This window comes from Mobula hypostoma, chromosome 17 (genome assembly GCF_963921235.1).
Source record: "Mobula hypostoma chromosome 17, sMobHyp1.1, whole genome shotgun sequence".
Lineage (NCBI taxonomy): Eukaryota > Metazoa > Chordata > Chondrichthyes > Myliobatiformes > Myliobatidae > Mobula > Mobula hypostoma.
The window spans coordinates 63,351,834-63,373,007 of record NC_086113.1 but is presented as its reverse complement, the minus strand read 5'-3'; the positions used below and the strand labels follow the sequence as shown (position 1 = coordinate 63,373,007).

The 21,174-nt window shown below is 42.7% G+C and overlaps 1 protein-coding gene across 1 annotated transcript in view; it reads left to right on the top strand.

Annotated features, from left to right (window-relative positions):
• The window catches only part of eci2 (enoyl-CoA delta isomerase 2), a 137,788-nt gene that overhangs the window by 36,127 nt on the left and 80,487 nt on the right, over positions 1-21,174 (top strand). Inside the window, exon 2 of the mRNA XM_063070025.1 lies at positions 9,351-9,507. Within this exon, the coding sequence (XP_062926095.1) occupies positions 9,351-9,507 (157 nt within the window). The remainder of the gene's footprint in view (positions 1-9,350; positions 9,508-21,174) is intronic.

Below are 21,174 nucleotides of genomic sequence, written 5' to 3'. Positions count from 1 at the left end.
CAAGCCTGATTTATTTAGGCATTTGACTTCCAACCACCCGATGGACTCTTCCCAAAAGATTTTTTACTATACCTGAGGATGGGGTGAGGAAATGTCACTCACATCTGCCCTCACCCCATCTTCCCACCACTCCACTAGGAATAGGGTTCCCCTTGTCCTCACCTACCACCCTACCAGCCTCCTGGTCCAACGTATAATTCTTTATCTTCCACCACCTCCAACGGGATCCACAAGGATCACTCCCTATGCGACTCCCTTGTCCATTCGACCACACCCCTCAACCCTTCCCACTGATCTCCCTCCCGGCACATCTCTGTAAGCAGAACAAGTGCTACACATGGGCCCTTACACTTCCTCCCTTACTACCATTCAGGGTCCCAGACAGTCCTTCCAGGTGAGGCGACACTTCACCTGTGAGTCAGCTGGGGTGATATACTGCGTCCGGTGCTCCCGATGCGGCCTTCTATATATTGGTGAGAGGCCACACATTTTAATTCCACGTCCCATTCCCATTCTGATATGTCTATCCACAGCCTTCTCTACTGTCAAGATGAAACCACACTCAGGTTGGAGGAACAGCACCTTATATTCCGTCTGGGTAGCCTCCAACCTGATGGCATGAACATTGATTTCTTTAACTTTCGTTAATGCCCCACCTCCTTTTCAAACCCCATTCCTTAATTATTTTATCATTAGTCTCCAAGTGTCCTGAAATCTCATCCTTCATAATGAACTCTCAGCACTTTTCTAACCACTAAGGTTTGGCTAACTGGCCTATAATTTCTTTTTTTTTTGCCTTCCTCCCTTTTTAAAGGGCGGAGTGACATTTGCAATTTTCTAGGCCTCCAGAAGCATGCCAGAATCAAGTGATTCTTGAAACCAATGCATCTATCTCTTTAACAACCTGTCTTGGGACTCTGGGTTGTAGTCCATCTGGTCCAGCTGACCTATCCACCTCAAGACCTTTCAGTTTGCTTAGCACTTTTTCCTTTTTAATAGTAATGGAACTCACTCCTGCTCCTTGGCACTCACAGACCTCTGGCGGACTGCTAGTGTCTTCCATGGTGAAGACTGATGCAAAATACTTAAGTTCATCCACCATTTCTTTGTCCCTCCATTACTACCTCACCAGCATCATTTTCCAATGGTCCAATATCAACTCTCACCTCCCTTTTACTCTTTATATAACAAAAGAAACTTTTAGTGTCCTGCTTTATATTATTGGCTAGTTTGCCCTATTTCACCTTTTCCCTTTCTGTGGCTTTTTTAGTTGCCTTGAAGTTTTTTTTAGTTAACTTGAAGTGTGACACCACAGTTTTCAGTGAGGGAAAAATGTGTTCATAGATCAAGTCTTCAAACCTGATGTGAAGCTCATGGTCTACCAGGCAACATTGTTATCTGTCCTACTGTGTTTTTAGACTGTGTAGGAAATGGAATGACTGGTGTCTCTCAAACCACTAACTCTTCAGTGCACCAGCATGATGAGCAAACAAGCCTCTGCAATCTCTGCCAAAATGACATCCCAACAAGCAGGCCCTCGTTATGCCCAATTGACTTTGTTTTCTCCCCACAGTGAATGTTGCTCCATATTGCATCTTCATGGACTTTGTCCGTTCTTTGAGCCTCCCTAGATCTCTGCCTCCTCATTGTCCATTTTGCCCTCTAGCCTTTTGTCATCAGCAAGCTTGAATATATTACTTGATTCATTCATGCAGATAATTTTCAACTGATTGTCAGTAGCACTATTTAAGTAGCATCTGAATAGTCATATACTCCCAACCTGAAAATAATCCATTTATTTTTCTGCTTTTTGCTGCCCCAATTTTGGTGTGCTGTATTTTTGTTTAATGTATTCTCATGTTGCACTTTGAGGGCCTTTTGGAATTCTAAATACACTGTTCTAAATGTTTCCATACCTGTTCTAACAACAACCTCAAAAAACTCAAACTGATTTGTCCAATGCAGATTCAGCAGGGAAAGAAGGCCCCATTGAGCTAAACTCTAGTTGGCACTGTGAAGAGACTTAAGAAGTATAGAATAAATGCGGGACTGCCCGTGAAATACCACTATTGTGACTGTTAATTTTCACTTGCCTTGATAAGGTGGGGAGGTGGGCCCCGAGGGGCTCTCGCTTCTGGTTAGAAACATCCGGGTGGCCAGGCACAGCCTGCTCCAGCAATAGTGACAAGTGGGAGCTTGACTGGGCTAGTTTACCTGCCATACTCTTAAGGCGAACTCTGGGAGGACAGAAACCTGCTTTAGAGTAGAGGGGCAAAAGCTTGCTTGATATTGATTTGAAATATAAATATGGATTGCAAAAGTGGGGCCTCACAATCTTTCAGGTGCTAAGTGCCCAAGCAAGCAAACACCATCTTTCTGATGTTTTGGTTTAAAGCAGGATGTGTCAAAAAAGCTACCACAGGGAAACTGGCTTGTGGCTGCCAGGTATTCATAGCGACATCACTTACTGTTCCTTCAGTGTCAGCTCTTCCTTTCATTGTGAAGCAAAATTTACCAAGTATTAGATTGTACACTCGCTTAGAGGGAACAGGAACTGGGTTTAGACTGTCATAAGATAGGTTAGAGTTGCCCTGCTAATACTGTGTTGCAATAGTAATCCAATTCAAGAGGAACCACAGGCTCGGACACTTGGTGTATGTGCTTGGCTGAGGAGCCAATGATACAAAGCTACCATCCACAGGACTTTGACTTGTAACGCACTTGGTCTGACGATTACCACTTACCTAATAATAAATTCAAACATTTTCCTCCCATTGATGTCAGGCTAACTGGTCTGTGTGTAGCCCCTATTTTCTCTGTTTAATCAGTAGGGTTATGTTTGCTACTTTCCAGTCTGTGGGTATATACACTTGGTGGCCACTTAATTAGGTACACTTGCTTGTTAATGCAGATATCTGATCAGCCAGTGATAAGGCAGCAACTCAATGCATGAAAGCATGCAAACATAGTCAGAGGTTCAGTTGTTGATCGATCAGCATCAGAATGGGGAAGAAATGTGATCTAAGTGACTTTGACTATGGAATAATTGTTGGTGTCAGACTGTGGAATAATTGTTGGTGTCAGACAGAGTGGTCTGAGTATCTTGGAAGATGCTGATCTCCTGGGATTTTCATGCACAACAGTTTCTTGAGTTTACAGAGTATCGTGTGGAAAAAGAAAGGAAAAAAATCCAGTGAATGACAATCCTATAGGCAAAAACGCTTGTTAATGAGTAGGATCAGAAAAGAATGGCTAGACTGGTTCAAGCTGACAGGAAGGCCATACTAACTCAAATAACCATTTGGCGCTGGTGTGGAGAAGAGCATTTCTGAATGCACAACATGACAAACACAAGTGGATGAGCTACAGCTGCAGAAGACCACAAATATACACTTAGTGGCTACTTTATTAGGTACAGGAGATACCTAAATAAAGTGGCCACTGAGTGTATATCATTAACTACAACATTTTTGGTAAGGTCAAAAGAAAAAGATCTTTTAAAAGAAAAGAATTGGAGAAAAGGCACCAACATGGTGCCAATAAAATCAGGTTGCCAGCCTCTATGGAAAGTGAAATGGAGTTAACTCTTCAAGCCAAAGAGTCTTCCTTGGAAAAGAAGATTGGAGATTTGGAGATAACAGTAATAGCACTTTTTGTTTTGTTTTGCAGCATGCTGAATATAATTTATTTTATAATTTGTAATTTGAATTTTTCAATGTGTGGAAATTTTGTTTTCATTTTCAGGTCTTTGGTCATCTTTAGATCAAATGGCATTAGTAATTTATTTCTCTAAAAGACAGCTTCTGGCTTCATAAAGTTCAGTTAAGATATTCAGTAGGCCTGATAGCTGAAAAAGTTTCTGATATTTGTGGTTGCACAGGAATTTTATTTTGTCTTTTCAAGGCTATTATGAATCACATCAGACATTTAAAAGCCAATATCAAAGACACTTTTAATTATTAAATGAATATTGAACAAAAGCTGAAATTTACAATGGAATTTGCTCCTTTTAATGCACAGATGTTAAAGAGTACAGTGTCAATTTGGACGTGTTCTTTGGATATCACCCTGGACAACAAAGATTTTGCTTCTATAATACTTTATAGAGTGTATCTTTGAGCTGCTAATCATGAAAATCACCATGAAATTTCCCTATCATACACCATTTTTTGAAATAGTGTATTTTTTAAAAATTTCAATTAATAATTCAAGTCAATTAAAATGTTGCCCACAGTGTAAGTTGAAAAGTTTTCTATCTTGTCCAGGCATGCCTGGACAGGCTTAGGCAGGGCGGATGCTGCATGGCAGGACAGGGTTTAGAAAAACAGGACTTGGAGTCTAGAGGAATCAGACGAAGATGTCATGATGCACGAGCCAAGAGTGGAACACAGCAATAATACTGATAAGTATCTTGAACCCTTTATGTCAAGTAAGCCTCATTTGAGAACTCAATCTGAGTTAAATGACCTGGTCAGAGACTTTGATTATTCAAAGGCAAAAGCAGAATTACTGGGTTCAAGACTGCAAGGATGGAATCTGCTATCATGTCACCAGGCATAAACATTTCCATGAAGGATTTCGATATTCGAGGCAGATGTTTCCCAGAATAACTGCCAAGATTAAGGAAGACATTTTTGTTGGTCTACAACACATACAGGTCAGCAATGATGGGTAATTTGAAAAGCTTCTATTGGGACCTGAGAAAATCACATGGAAGGCATCCAAAGATGATGATGGCAATTCTGACAACTGTAGAGCACCAAACTATGTTTAGCTGGATGACAACATGCTTCAAGCATACAAAACCATGAAGTGCAATATGTCACTAAAGATTTATTTTCTGCATTTACATTCAGACTACTACCCTGCAAATCTTGGCGCTGTCAGTGACGCGCATGGTGACATTGCAGTCTTGGAGAAATGGTATCGGGGCAACTGGAATCCATTAATGCTGGCTGATTATTGTTGGACATTTAAGCAAGAAGCCTCAGACACTTGAGTACAAATGAAAATCATCCACAAAACATTTTTAGCTTAGTTGAACTATTGCAAAGCATCATCACCATTACGCAATTAAATGCTTTGTATTCAATAAAAGTTAATTTCTTGTTTCTCCAGATTCCTATGTAATAAAAGTAGTTTGAAATTATATTTCTGGCCCTTAACACCCAGAAGACCAAGGAGATCATTGTGGACTTCAGGCATGCCAGGAGTCACACTCATGTCCCCATCTACATCAACGGAACTGTAGTGGAACGTGTATCAAGCTTCAAATTCCTTGGTGTCCACATTTCCAGGGATCTCACCTGGTCCCTGAACTCCTCCATCCTGATCAAAAAAGTTCAATAGCGCCTCACCTCTGTCCCAGGATACTGATGGACTTTTACTGCTGTACCATTGAGAGCATACTCACCAAGTGCATCTCAGTGTGGTATGGCAGTTGTCCCATATTGGACCTCAAAACTCTCCAGCGTGTGGTGAAAACTGCCCAGCGGATTATCGGCACCCAATTGCCCACCATTGAGAACATCTACCATAAACGCTGCCTGGGCAGGGCGAAAAGCATTATCAGGGATGCATCTCACCCTAACCATGGACTTTTTACTCTCCTTCCATCCGGTAGGTGCTACAGGAGCTTCCGCTCACACACCAGCAGGCCCAGGAAGAGCTTCTTCCCTGAGGCTGTGACACTGCTGAACCTCTCATTACAGCACTAAGCAGTATTGCATCCATATTGTACTGTCTCAGTACTTTTATATTTGTGTGCTGTAGCACTTCTTTTATTCGCAGTTATTTTGTAAATAACACTACTGTTTGCATTTCTGGTCAGATGCCAAATACATTTCATTGGCTTTGTATCTGTACTCGGCACAATGACAATAAAGTTGAATCTAATCTAATCTAATATTTGTGTTCAGTTCAAGTAATTGATCATAAACAAAAAAAAATTCTGAGGAAGCAACACTTCCAAAAAAATTCTTCTCCAGTGTAATCATTACATATGAAGTTTATAGATTCTGAAGTTCTAATCACTTGAAACTAATTAGCTAAACTCAGCTCTATTGAGTTGTTTCAGGTTATTAAGAATTTTTTGAAAGTTTTTGTTGTGCTTTTTTGTTGTTTTTTTAAACTTCAGTTTAATTCACAATAAACTGGTCAGCAGATATAGAATGGAGAACGTGTTGGTTTCAATAGTTTATCTTCAGCTGCTGGCCTTTCAATGAGAAAACTAGATTTTTAGTCTTGCAGAACTTGTTCTGATTTAACCAGAATGTGGATTCAACTGATTTTTGTTTAAAATCCTGTGATACAAAATGAATTCAGGACACTTTTTATTCTGGAAAATGGAACAAATACAGGAAGATGTATATAAATAGGAAATTATTTGCTGGTTACATAATCTGGGACATTATTTAGGGGAATCTTCCTGCAAGTTGATTATGCTTCTTTTTCCATAAATCCCAAAAGGAAGTGTTGAGACCTGGATTGATTTTCCAATTGATAGCTTGGTCCACAATAATTTATTTGTTGGTATTGTCAAAATTGTTAATAATTAAGGGGTTGTGGACATAAACTTGTTTCTGTACATCATGCAACGTTTTTTTTTATTAGAAAAAAAATGGAAATGTTGCATCTCCTCTGGTTTCAAGGCAAATGGATGAGATACAATACCTGTCCTTTACCCCTTAGTTTCCTGCAATCCAGGACCCAAACAATCATTTCAGGAGAAGCAATTAATTTGCAGTTTTTTTTTTCCCCATTCAAGTCAGTGTTCACGATATGGCCTCCTCCACAATGGAAAACCCAAATTGAGTAATTGCTTTGTGGAGCACCTGTGCTTGGTCAGCAGGTTGACCCTGAGCTTTCCATTCCATGCCAGTTTAATTCCCAATTGTATTTATTTTCCAAATAGTTTGTCTGTGGCCTGCACCAGAGCCTTAATGAGGCCCAGTTTAAGTCAAAAGAACATCTTGCATCTTGGTAATTTGATGCCTTCAGATTAGGTATTGAATCTTCCAATTTAGGTAAACTCCTCCGTCATTGTTTCTCATTTTTGTATTGTTTTCTCACCCCTTTTAAATATCTTGCTGTCAGTACTCGTGCTCCTTATCATCTGATCTGCCTTTAGCAATCTTCATTGGTTTTTTTTGCACTGTTTCCGCTCTTTACCTACTGAGGAAGAGTCCCTGACCCAAAATGCTAAACTTATTTCTCTTTTCATAATTGCTGCTGGACTGGCTGAGTTTTTCTAAAATTCCTTTTTGTTTCCCCTTTATTGTCAATCCCGTGCATGGATTGAATTATACAAACAGTACAACTGAAGCCTCCTGATTTCCTTGGCTGCGTAAATCTAGAGAATACACACTCAGGTCCTGCCGAACTTGTGAGATTGAGACTGATCTCCCACCCCAAACCCCGGTTTGTGTGGATGCTGAGGAATCTGCTACCCTGGTACAACTCAGTGCCAAGAAATAACAGACAGTACATTGCTTACAATTAAAGGAATTATATTTATGAATCTTAACTAAAGGGTTAGTAAAGAAAAGAAAAACAAAAAAAGTCAAATATGCACAAGTTGAAGCTCAACTCTTCCAAAAGTCATACATGTTCACCAATCCTCAGTAGACCCCGGCACTTTAATCCATCAAATCATGGTCCCCCACTGGGTCGAATCCTCCAACTGGTTCTCTCCAGCGTCTTCTCCCTTCATCTCCTGTCAAACAAAGGACCCCAGCTCACACAAAACAAAACCACACTCTGCTCATTGGATGGCTCACATTCCAATGCACCTGCTGTCTCTAACCATAATCCAAACACGGCTTCTCCAGAAAGAGCATTGCGTTAGCAGTGACACCTTTCCCAGGGTATTACACAACTTTAAAACGATGTGGTTTAGTATTATCACACCTACCAAATTGCAATGAAAGGTTTTAGTTTGTATGCTATCCAGACAGATCATTCCATACATCAAAGTGGTACAAAAAGAAAACAAAACACTAGAATTTTGTGCTATAGTTACAGAGAAAGTGCAAGCGACATGACAAGATCTTTATCTTGGAAGATGTATTTTCAGGAGACTTTTAACAGCAGGATAGAAGCTGTCCTTGAGCTTCTGTCCTTGTTACCAAGATTTTCCTTCTTCCTGCAGAAAAGAAGACAAGCGAATGGCTGGGTTGGGAGGAGTCCTTGGCTGCTTTTCTAAGGAAATAAGGCGAGGCTGATTTCCATTATGAACTGGGCTTCATTTGCACTTCGTGCAATTTCTTGTAGTCTTGAGCGGAGCAGTTTCATAGCACAGATTAATGCATCCAGATAGGATGCTGCCTCTGGTGCACCTGTAAAAATTGGTGGAGGTATTCAGGGACAAGCTGAATTTTCCTACTCTTTGAGGACTCTTAAAAGGCTATTCTGAACTGATGATATCAAAAACTTTTTCAATAATCTTTTTTTTTCTTGCTCCAAATCTCTGTTTATACATTACAGTGGTGAAATGCAAAGTACTAGGCAGAACTCTGTCCATAAGGTGTTTCTGTGCAATTAAGATTCTGAAAGGAAATAAACCTTAACAACTTTTATATTTACAGTCATTTCAAATGTGTGTTCATTTACTTATTGTTGGATATTTTTCCCAACCGGTAATTAAAAGTAATTGAAATAAGTTCAACCAGTTCTTTAAACCTGAATGGTGGTCTAGCCCTCTGTTTTTCTTTTGTCAGTGTGTGTAGTTTCCATTGAGAAATACAGTACTGTGCAAAAGTCTTAGCTGCCCTATGTATGTAGATGTGTGTGTGTATATATTTATATATAATACATATAAATAAAAATTTTCCTTCAGATTTTTGCACAGTATTGTATTTTGATCATAAAACTAACTTTATTGAAACTGCTCACTGTAGTAAGAGACAGCAGAAGATTCAAATGCTTTTACTATAATTTTAATTGGCATTATTTTAATATTCCGGGTATGAGATAAAGGCTGGGCCACCCACATTCCTATTACTGCATTTGTATTAATGAATAATTTGCTAGAAAAATTTGAAAAGTTTACCCATTCAGTGCCGATCTAACATCATGTAGAACTTGCCTGTCCTTGCATCAATACTGGTGAATCTGTCGGGTTTTTAGACAAGACAATGTTTTAACTGCTTTACAAGCATGTTTAATTGTTCAATATTACCAATAACCCAAAATTCAATATTTTGAAATGTGGTCATCTAGCTGTAAATGGGTAATTGAATTGAGGTGTTTCTCTAATGACACATGAGCACCCAGGGCAACGAATAACTATATAAAAGCCCTTTGTCCATTTGTTTTTTCCAATCTTAATTTTATTTGATTTAATTTCACAGATTGATCCGGGGTTTGCCAACAATTAATTTGCATACAACTGGAGTGGCCATGATTGCAACAGAAGCTGAATTTGAACGTGCAAAGGATAAATTGAAAACTTTACAGAGAGATCCTGGAAATGAAGTAAAATTGCAGATATATGCATTGTTTAAACAGGTAATGGTAATATATTTAAATTTGAAAATTTCAGTGAAATATTTGAACTCATTTTGAAAACCCCCTCACTACCCCCACCCCTCGAAGCCTGTCCTCTTCTTCACTTCCCCCAATCCTTTTTTGGGTCACCTGGTTGTGAGGATTGCCTTGCCTCCCTCTCATCCTCTCTGTTGAGGAATATGTTGCTGCTGTGTCGCTCTGTCCCTCATATTTTGTTATTTACAAAGGTCCTTCACGTCTCCATATCTTCTCACTAAATTGGCTTCGGTAGTTTCTTTCTCAACACTTAAAATTTCTGTTGTCTACACTGTTCTTCTGCTCTTTTTGCCCTGTGGTCTTCCCACTCATTCCCTTTCTGGTATGTCTTTAGCTGGATTGCTGCTACCTCTCCAAGCAGCTGAATCGCTTCTAACACTCATCTGTGTTTATCCCCTTACCCCTGCAACCTGTGATGTGTTTCAGCTCCTGCACCAGTACTATCAGTAATCTCTCCATTTGTGGGCAAGGATAGACGATTTTTTGATACTTGTAACCCTGTGTCCACTAATATATCACATTTCTGGGCCTCTAATAAGTCTCTTATATGTATACAGGGTAACCAGAACTGGCAATGGGAGCTGCCGCCAGCTGTTTAATCTGTTGATTTAGACAGAGGGTGCTGCTATTAATTCTGCCTGTTTTAGCGGGTAATTCTACCATCTTCCTTACTCTTTAGTACACTCCCTCAAACCATGGCCTGAGAAGCAACAGCAGTAATGTATTTCATCTCCTTTACAATTTCTATGCTTAATGTGCAGTTCCTTGCTAAGTTCCTTGGACACTTGCACACAATATTAGTCCTCTGTCCTTGTAGCAGTTACATTCACTACAGCCACCTTACAACTACTTTCCCCTCCTCCAGTCTTTATCCCTGGCCAATGAAACTAATTGACAGCTCATTCCACAGCTATCATCAAATCTAGAACCTAACCTTCCTTGAACATTTTCAGAAAGATTGTGTCAACCCTCCTTGGATTGTCCTGTCCTGAGTATTCCTCATAGGCCCAATATTTACAATCCGCAGAATCCATTCTCTCTGAACCAATAATATAATTATTTCCCAATTACTTTCACCTTCCCCTTCTCCACCATCACTCCTCACTCCCCCCTTAAAGTAGATCTTTCAGTAGATCTTTTAAAGTAGATCCTCATTACTCGCACTCCGAGTCATCCAGCACCCTCTGAGCCATACTGTCCCACATACTTCTTGGGTGTTTGGCTTTAAACAATACATGCAAGTTTTTTCTGGTGCCTCTGGTGAATTTTAATCTTCCAGCTTGTGCTGGAATTCTGCTTTCCCACAAGCAGCTGTCAGTGAGGGCTGGTCATTCAGAATGTTCTGCTTCTCACTGGGCTGGGATCATCAGGATTCTAGGCCTGCCCTAGCCTGATCTCAATAGGCATCATCCTGACAGGAATGTCTGGGTATAATCTTTCTCTTAAATATTTACCTCCTAATTACCATGTTAAACAGTACCACTATGCTCATACTACGAATGCTTTCAGAAAGGGCAATTGAATATCAAAATGATGTCTTTATATGTTTTATTGATTTCACTAAAGCATTCGACAAAGTGCAACATGAAAAATTATTTTAAATTTTCACTAAACTAAACATTGACAGAAGGGACCAACAACTGCTTCAAAATTTATATTGGAATCAAACGGCGGCAGTAAAAATTGATGATAATGTAAGTAAGCAGTTGGACTAAAATTCAAAGAGGAGTTAGACAGGGATGCATTGCCTCACCAGAATTATTTAATATCTATAGTGAAATGATTCTCAGAGAAATAGAAGACCTAGATGGGATAAAAAATTGGAGGTATTAACATCAACAATATAAGATAAGCAGACACTACCACCCTAACAGTATGTGCTGCAGAAGACCTACAAAACCTCCTAGACAAAGTAGTACAAACAAGTGAAGATTTTGGTCTAACCATCAACTGTAAAATAAAACAACAAATGTATGGTAATATCAAAACAGCAGGATACTCCCAACAGCCAATTGTACATCAGTAACCAAGAGATTGAACAAAAGACCAGCTTTAATTACCTTGGTAGCTTTATAGTCACAAGATGCTAGAAGTAAAGTAGAAATAAAAAGAAGAATTGCCATTGCTAAAACCAACTTCCAAAAAATGAAACCCATTTTTACCAACAGACACATTTCTATGACAACAAGGCTTCGGCTTCTAAAATGTTGTATCTGGTCAACCTTGCTGTATGCTTCCGAAACATGGACTATGACACTAGAACTCCAAAAGAAACTTAGAAGCAACAGAAATATGGTTTCTTAGAAGAATGTTGAAAATATCATATAGAGATAGGGTAACTAATGAGACAGTACTCCAACGTGCCCATACAAAAAGATCTTTAATGAGAACACTAAATGAGAGGAAACTTAAATTCCTGGGCCATGTCATCAGAAAGGGAGAAATAGAATGCCTTACATTACAAGGCTGTATGCCTGGGAAATGCGGAAGAGGAAGGCAAAGAAGAAAATATATGGACACTGTGAAAGAACTAACAGATCTAAGTGTGCGAGATATCATTGACGCTGCGAGGGATGGTTCGATGTGGAGAGCCATGATCGCCCGAGCGTGTAATGTGCAAGGCACATGAAGAAGAAGACTATACTTATTACAATATTTGTATTCCCTTTCATATAAAACTGTGTTACCACAAGGTTATCACACACGAACGAGCGCACTCTTATATACTCCTCTGAACAAGTATCCATACAAGTCTCTGGCATTCCAAATGGTCAGTAACCACCATTCACAACGGGTGGCCCTGTTTTACCAAACTACCCAATACTGTCTGACAGCTGGCTCCTTACAAAAACCCTCACACCACACACAAATATACACCAAACTTTTATATCTACCAGTTCAGCTTTCCATTGGGAGATATAAAAGGATTTATTCAAAACCGAAGGTCTTCGGGAGAGAACTCGTTTCTCCCCTCATGACACAATGTTTCATACTTTTCGTACACTAAGGCAACAAATGATTAACTTCAGCTGCAATGGCTACAATCATCTACGTTTATGTTTTGAATGTAGTTAACTTTCCACAATGGTAGCACATCCCTACTAGCAGAAAGTCTTTGATTATTTGGATACTGGTGGCTAGTCTGATAGTTTCTGATCACAAACAGCAGACACCCAAAATATACCTTTTTTTGTTTCAGTGTTGAGGGATAGCTACCTGTCCTGAACTATGCATTAAGTGGCGAGGATATGACTTTAATGGTGTATTAATACAGGAGATGGCCACTTAATGCTTTCCCTGATTCATCTTGAGGTTTCAATAACCACCAATTACCAGAAATAGCTTCTATTGTTTTACCTAATGTAGTTTCAATCTTAATGTCTCACCCCCAGTCATTGGTTTCAATAGCCTTAACATAGCAGTGTTTTATTTTTGTGAACATTGGTTCTCATTTCTTTCGTTCTCATTCTCTAACTCTTTCACCATTACATTAATGACTGTATCAGTGCTGCTTCTGCACCTCTGTAGCGTTCATCAATTTAATTAACTTCACTACCATCTTCTACCCTCCTATCAAATTCACTTGGACTATTTCTGACACTTCTTTTCTTTTTCTAGATCTCACTGTCTCCATCTCAGGAGACAAACTATCCACTGATATTTACTATAAATCCACTGACTCACTGCTGCCTACACTACACCTCTTCCCATCCTGTTTCTTGTAAGGATGCCATTCCTTTCTTCCCAGTTTCTTCGTCACCACTGCATCTGCTGTTAAGGTGAGGTTTTCTGTTCCAGGACATCTGACATGTCCTCCTTTTTCAGGAAGCCTGGCTTCCCTTCTGCTGTGGTTGACAGTGCCCAAAATCACACCTCTTTTGTTTCTCATACTTATGCTCTCACACCATTTCCTCTCAGATGGAACGGAGATATAAAGTTCTCTTAGTCCTTACCTTTCACCCTTTGAGCCTCAGCATTTAGCCTCAGCTACTACTCTTCAACATTTCTGTCAGCTGCAACATAATTCCACCACCAGCTGCTGCTTCTCCTCCCCACTCTTTTCTGCCTTCTGCAGGGAGCATCAACTCCATGACTCCTTGATCCGTTCATCTCTCCACATCCATCCCTCCTTTGCCCCTGATCCCTGCTGCATTGTAGCTGTAACACTTGCCCTTGAATCTCTTTTCTTATCACCATCCAGGGACCTAAACAGCCCTTCCAGGTGAGGCAAAGATTTACATGGATCTCCTTCAACCTTGTCTACTGCATATGGTGCTCCTGATATACTCTACTCTACATCGACTAGATCAAATGCAGGCTTAACGACTGTTTCATAGAACACCTACACTCAGCACACTGTGATCAACCTGAGGTACCAGTTGCAGACTGTTTCATCTTCCTTTCCCATTCTCACACTGACCTGTCCATCCATCTAATGCTAGGCTGAAGCCCAACACAGACTGGAGGAGCAACACCCAATGGCATGAATATTGAGTCTTCCAATTTTAGGTAACTGCCCCACCCCCTTTCCTCTTTCTGGTCCTCCAGACCTCTGTTTCTGTTTGGACCCTTCTCCCCGCCCCACCGACTTCATCCACCCATTTTACTGTTTTTTCCCACAATACCTCCAATAGTTAATCAACTCTCCCTTCTACGCTCATGATTCCCATTCTCACTTCCTTACTGAATGTGTATTTAATACTTAAGTAATATTTTGATTAATATAGAAATTATAATGCTTAATTAAGCATTCTTTGATTACATAATTCATTATGAATTATATGTAAGAAGTATTAATGGCATCTGTCATTATGCCACCACATCTTATGTGCACACCTCACTGAAAGTAAAACGAAGCGTACACATTCTCCTGGACGCCCGTGTTTTACATTTGATTAGTTTCTGTAGTTACACAACATAACAGTGGTGATGAGGAAGTTTTAAAATGAACCCGAGACAACTACCCACCTACTAAGCACAGCCCATTTTTTTTTTCTTTGCAAGTGGGGCAGGAGGCAGAGAGAGGGAGACATTTAAGTTACAAAAGAAGTGCAGCTTGGGTGTTTTTCCGCGGGGAAGAGGGGCAGTCGAGTCTAAAAAGATGACAGAAAAAAGACAAAGTTCACAGGTTCATAAACAGTGTTTATTATAAATAATAAATTTTCAAAAGCAGAAAAATATATCCGAAAAATAGACATGTTCAATTGCACAACAGAAAACTGGGTGATGTATACTGAACAAACTGAGCAGTATTTTGAAGCAAGTGAAATAACTAAAGAAAACCGAGTGCCAGTGTTGATGAGTGCATTGAGTGGAAGAGCATACAATTTGCTTAAAGTTTAACTTGAAACTAGCTGAAATGAGCTTTGCTGATATTGTGAAAGTAATGCAGGAACATGCAGAATCAAAACCATTGTTGATTGCAGAAAGCTTTAGATTTCATAAGCAGAATCAAAAGGAATGAGAGTCCATTTCAACATGTAGCTGAACTGGAGAAATTGAGCATTGTCAGTTCAATGATGGGCTTAATCATGCACTGAAAGATCGTTTAGTTTTTGAATCATACAGAAAAACATTCAAAAGTGGCTGCTTTTGGAATTGGATACTAGTTCAGCTGTTTCGATCATTACACAAAATGAGTTTGACCAACATTTCAAATATACAGAACTGAAACCTGCAGATATCCAATTAAGAACTTAAATTGGAGAAAAGATAATTCATGTGTGATTGACATTTATAACAGTGAACATTCAACAAGCCACATTAAGTTTGCGTTGTAGCGATGTGCTACACACACAGCTAGAAATAACGACATGCAGTCTGTAAGTTGCACTCGAGACTAGTTTATTCAAACTTTGCGGCACTGGCTTTTATGCAGTTCCGTTTCTGCCCTCTCCGGGCGGAAATGACATCAGAGATGCATTACAAAAGTCTCTTCCCTCGCGTGGGCTTTCTCCCCTTGCTGGTGAAGAAGAAAGCTCAGCTCCATTTTGGGGCTGGCCTCTCTGCCAATGCACGTTTTGTGAGCCAGATCGCCTGCGTAGAAAGTGGGTCGCCACATAATCCCGCCCCCCCCCCAGAACCGGCGATACACCCCCCAATGTCCACAGTCTGGATCAGTCTCTGTCTGGGCGGTCTGCCTCTGCTCCGTGGTCCCTGAAACTCAACCGGCTTTGCCAAGTTCACATGGGCCGGTTTGCGTTGGTCCACCGTGAAAACCTCCTCTTTCCCCCCAATGTCCAGAACGTACGTGGACCCGTTATTCCTGATCACCTTGAACGGCCCCTCGTACGGCCGCTGTAGCGGTGCCCGGTGTGCGCCCCTTCGTACAAATGCAAACTTACAGTTCTGTAGGTCTTTGGGTACACAGGTCAGGGTCTGTCCATGCTGTGAAGTGAGTATGGGGGCAATTGGATCATCCATTCTGGGGTGCACCAGCATCGCGGCGTCTGCCAAGGCTTTAACGAAAGCATCCGCGTCCTCTTTGTCCCAAGTAACATCCTTGCCTTTACCCGACATCAGGGTGAACAAAGGGCACATGATATGGGCTGCTGAGGGGAGGAAGCGGTGGTAGAAGTTCACTATACCAATGAACTCCTGCAGGCCTTTGACTGTGTTGGGCCGGGCGAAGTGGCGGATTGCGTCTACCTTGGTGGGCAGAGGTGTTGCCCCGTCTTTGGTAATCCTGTGGCCCAGGAAGTCGATGGTGTCGAGTCCGAACTGACATTTGGCCGGGTTGATCGTGAGGCTGAAATCACTCGGGCAGGAGTAGAGCTGGCGGAGGTGGGACAGATGCTCCTGACGACTACTGCTGGCTATGAAGATGTCGTCCAGATAGATGAACGCAAAGTCCAGGTCGCGTCCCACCGCATCCATTAGCCGCTGGAACGTCTGTGCGACATTCTTCAGGCCGACCGGCATTCGGAGGAATTCGAACAGGCCGAACGGGGTGATGAGTGCTGTTTTGGTGGTGTCCTCAGGGTGTACCAGGATTTGATGGTATCCCCGGACGAGGTCTACTTTGGAAAAGATGATTGCCCCGAGCAGGTTTGCTGCAAAGTCCTGGATGTGCGGCATGGGGTAGCGGTCTGGAGTTGTAGCCTCGTTCAGTCTGCAGTAGTCACCACATGGTCTCCAGCCCCCGGCTGCTTTGAGCACCATGTGCAGGGGGAAGGCCCATGGGCTGTCGGACCGCTGTATGATCCTCAATTCCTCCATTCTCTTGAACTCCTGCTTCGCCAGGGGGAGCCTTCATGCGCGGGCGTGGAGGGGTGGTCCCTGGGTCGGAATGTGGTGCTGTACTCCGTGTCTGGGTGTGGCTGCCGTGAACTGCGGTGCCAGAACCGATGGAAAGGCCGCCAGGATTCTGGTGAATTCGTTGTCAGACAGCGTGATGGAGTCCAGGTGTGGGGCCAGCAACTTGGCTTCACCCAGGGAGAACATCTGGAAAGTCTTGGCATGGACCAGTTTTTTCCCTTGCAAGTTGACCAGCAGGCTGTGGGCTCGCAAAAGTCCGCCCCAAGGAGTGGTTGGGCTACGGCGGCCAGTGTGAAGTCCCACGTGAACAGGCTGGCGCTGAACTGTAGCTGCACTGTGCGGGTACCGTAGGTCCGTATCATGCTGCCGTTTGCGGCCTTCAGGGTGGGTCCCAGCTCCCTGTTGCCAGGGCAACTAATTGTATGCTGTGTCCCGGTGGAGGCATGAGGAACTGGAGAGGGTCGAGGAGTGGGAGGGCGTTCCTGCCTCTGGGTTGAAGGCCATGTGTCAGTTCATTATCACCGTGCAGGTTGAGGAAAAGGAGAGGCCGGATCGCACAGTGGACCCACTGGGGGCTTCTGATGACGCCCAACCCTCAGTTTACTGTGACGTGACTGCTCTTAAGACCAAGCAGCTGCCAGAATTAAGTCCTGAGGAAGTGACAGCTGCTCAGTGAGATGACTCGGGCATTGGCACTATTTGGTACATAGTTGAAAAGGGAAATATGGTGTGGATGGAGAAGACGAAACATGCTTCGGAGCCTCCGTTACTGAGGGAATGGCCTCGGTTGAAGTTGAAGAGCCAAAATTTATACCGGGTAACGTCACCTCCGGACTGACCTCGGTGCTGGCAGTTGGTCCTGCCTGAGAAGTATCGGTAGGTTGTGTTGAAGTCACTGCATGATGACTCTGGACATTTGGTGGTGGAAAAGACCTATGGATTGCTCAAAGACCGGTTTTACTGTCCCGGAATGAAGTCGGAGGTCGAAGAGTACTGCAAGTCGTGCATTCGTTGCATATGCTAGAAGACACTGCCTGTGCAGGCTGCTCCTTTGTCACACTTGCAGATTGCAGGGCCACTGGACCTGGTGTGTATGAATTTCCTGGCCATCGAACCAGACACCAGCAACACGGACCACTACACTAGATATGCTCAGGCTTTTCCTACCAAGGACCAGAGGGCGACTACCAGTGACGGGACTTTGAGAGTAGGCTCATACAAGAGTTATTGGGCATGCTGGGAGTTGAGAAATCGAGGACCATGCCCTATCATCTGCAGAGCGATCCCCAGCCTGAGAGGTTTAATCGGACCTTGCTAGATATGCGTGGGACCCTGGAGATTAGCAAGAAGAGCCGGTGGAGTCAACATATTGGGCACCTGGTTCATTGTTACAACTGCTACAGGGTACTCGCCATATTATCTGATGTTTGGGTGCAAGGCGCGATTACCCGTTGACTTTTGTTTTGGGACTGATGAGGGTGGAGTGCTGCCGAAACATTATCTGAAGTATGTGTCTGATATGGGGAGAGAGCTAAAAAGGGCTTACGAATTGGCTGAGGTGGCGGCCGCCAAGCAGAATCAGGGAAATAAGAGGAGGTATGACTAGAAAGTGCAGTTCTCCCAGCTCCTGCCGGGAGACCGAGTCCTCATAATTGGGATTACCTGGAAAGCACAAGTTGGCTGACCGCCGGGCGGCCACACCCTATGTGGTGGAGAGTCAGATGCCAAACCTACCGGTTTTCCAGGTGAGGCCCGAGGACAGAAAAGGGCCTGTCAGGATTCTCCATCAGAACCACCTGTTGCCCCTGGGACAAGAGGTGCAGGTAGATCGGGAGCCCGACTTGGAGGCTACGGCTAGTACAAGGATTCTACAAACATGCGAAGTGATGGAAGAGCCCACCCGGGAAGAGACTGGACCGGGCCCAGCCCCTATTGATTCGGAGGATGATGATTCGGATGAGTGGTACGTGCTGCCGTTCACTGATTCCCCCGTGATGGAGGAAGAGACTCCTGGTAAGGGGGGCTATTGGTGGGCAGCAGGGGGTACCGCAGGACGCTGAATGAGAGGAGGTGAGGCCTGAGCAAGAGACAGGGGGTTCTGGGATGCAGAGGGGCTTGAGTGACCACTCGCAGGAGGGTTTGCCACGTAGCCCCAAAGTGTCTCCTATAGTGTCTGAGGCGGAAGAATTAGAAGAGGGGGTGCAGAGGTGTCAGAGAATTAGGAACTCCCTGGATAGGTTGACCTATGTAGCACCTGGGGAACAAGGCGCGATTTCTACTGTTTTGGGAGCTATGTCACTGCTTTCTGCACTTGGATTGGGCTTTGTGTTTTGCAGGAAGGGTTGGCAAATTATTTGAACGTCATGAGGGCATGACTAAATTCGGTGGGGGGAAAATGTAGGGTTCTCAGTAATATTAACTGCTAAGACTAATGAAATGGATTCTCTGTAGCTGCGATGTTTGGGTTATAACTATAGATAACGGGTAGTTAACCAATGGGAGGCATGTTATTCTTTCTTGTATGTCTGGGAACTGGGTTTTTTTGGGCTTTCGGTCGAGGGGGAAAGAGAGGAAGGACATGTGTGGAGAGCGCAGAGACTACCGGGCGGCAGAGTCAGGAATCCGAAGGTCCAAGTGTCAGCGGTTCGGTAGAGGTTGTTCGGTGGAGGAATACCTGCTGCATGAGTGCCAATGATTTATTGTGCACAAACTATTCTATTAAAAGTGGTGCCTTTCTTTTTTTTATTTCAGTTTATATTTTGTTTCTCTACTAACCACATCGCCAAAGTAAGAGTTATAAAGTGTAATCATTTAATCGCATCTTGTGTACTGGCTGATATTTTACGTTGTGGGTTTGTACCAGGGCGCATTACACAGCGTCCACACAAACATATTACACTGTTTGGCGGGGCCAATGCCAGCTTCCCCTAGACGAATGTGAGTTAATTGAGCCTAAGCATTACAACTATTACAAGGGAGAAGGTGCTAAAAAAACTGAAAGACCTGAAAATACATAAGTTGCCTGGACCAGCTGAAGATTGTGGAGGTATTAGTGATGATCTTTTCAAGAATCATTGGACTCTTGCGTGGTTCCAGAGGACTGGAAAATTGCAAATGTCACTACTGTTTAAGAAAGGAGGGAGGTAGCAGCAAGGAAATTATAGGCCAGTTAGCCTGACCTCAGTGGTTGGGAAGATGTTGGAGTCAATTGTTAAGGATGAGGTTATGAAGTAGTTGGTGACACAGGACAAGATAGGACAAAGTCAGCATGGTTTCCTTCAGGGAAAATCCTGCCTGATGAACCTGTTGGAATTCTTTGAAGAAATTACAAGTAGGATCGATAAAGAGGATGCAGTGGATGTTGTATATTTGGATTTTCAGAAGGCCTTTCACAAGGTGCCACACATGAGGCTGCTTACCAAGTTAAGAGCCCATGGTATTACAGGAAAGTTACTGGCATGGTTAGAGCACTGGCTGATTGGTAGGAAGAAGTGAGTGAGAATAAAAGAATTCTTTTCTGGTTGGTTGCCAGTATCGAGTGGTGTTCTGCAGGGATTTGTGTTGGGACCACTTCTTTTTATACTGTATATGAATGATTTACATGATGGAATAGATAGATGACTTTGTTGCCAGGTTTGCAGATGATACAAAGATTGGTGGAGGGGCAGGTAGTGTTGAGGAAACAAAGGCTGCAGAATGACTTAGACAGATTAGGAGAATGGGCAAGAGAGTGGCAATACAATGTTGGAAAATGCATGGTCATGCACTTCAGTCGAAGAAATATATGTGCAGACTATTTTCTAATTGGGGAGAATATCTGAGGTGCAAAGGGACTTGGGAGTCCTTGTGCAGAACACCCTAAAGGTCAACTTGCAGGTTGAGTCGGCGAGGAAGGCAAGTGCAATGTTAGCATTCATTTCAAGACATCTCAAATTATAAGAGAAAGACTGTGTTGCTGATGCTTTATAAGGCACTGGTGAGGCTTCGTCTTGAGTATTGTGAACAGTTTGGGCCTCATTATCTAAGAAAATATGTGCTGGCATGGAAACAGAAACATAGAGGGGAGTGGGCATTGAAGTGGGCTTAAAGGAGGTTCATAAGGATGATTCTGGGAATGAAAGGGTTGTCATATGAGAAATGTTTGATGGCTTTGGGCCTGTATTCCTTGGAAATTAGAAGGATGGGGGTGATCTCATTGAAATCTTCCGAATGTTGAAAGGTCTAGACAGAGTAGATGTGGAGAGGAAGTTTCCCATGGTGGGGGAAGTCTAGAACAAGAGGGCACACCTTTGGCTAAATAAATTTCACTGCATCTCTGTCTTAAATGGACGCACTCTATTGTGGAATTTGTTACCACAGGCAGCTGTGGAGGCC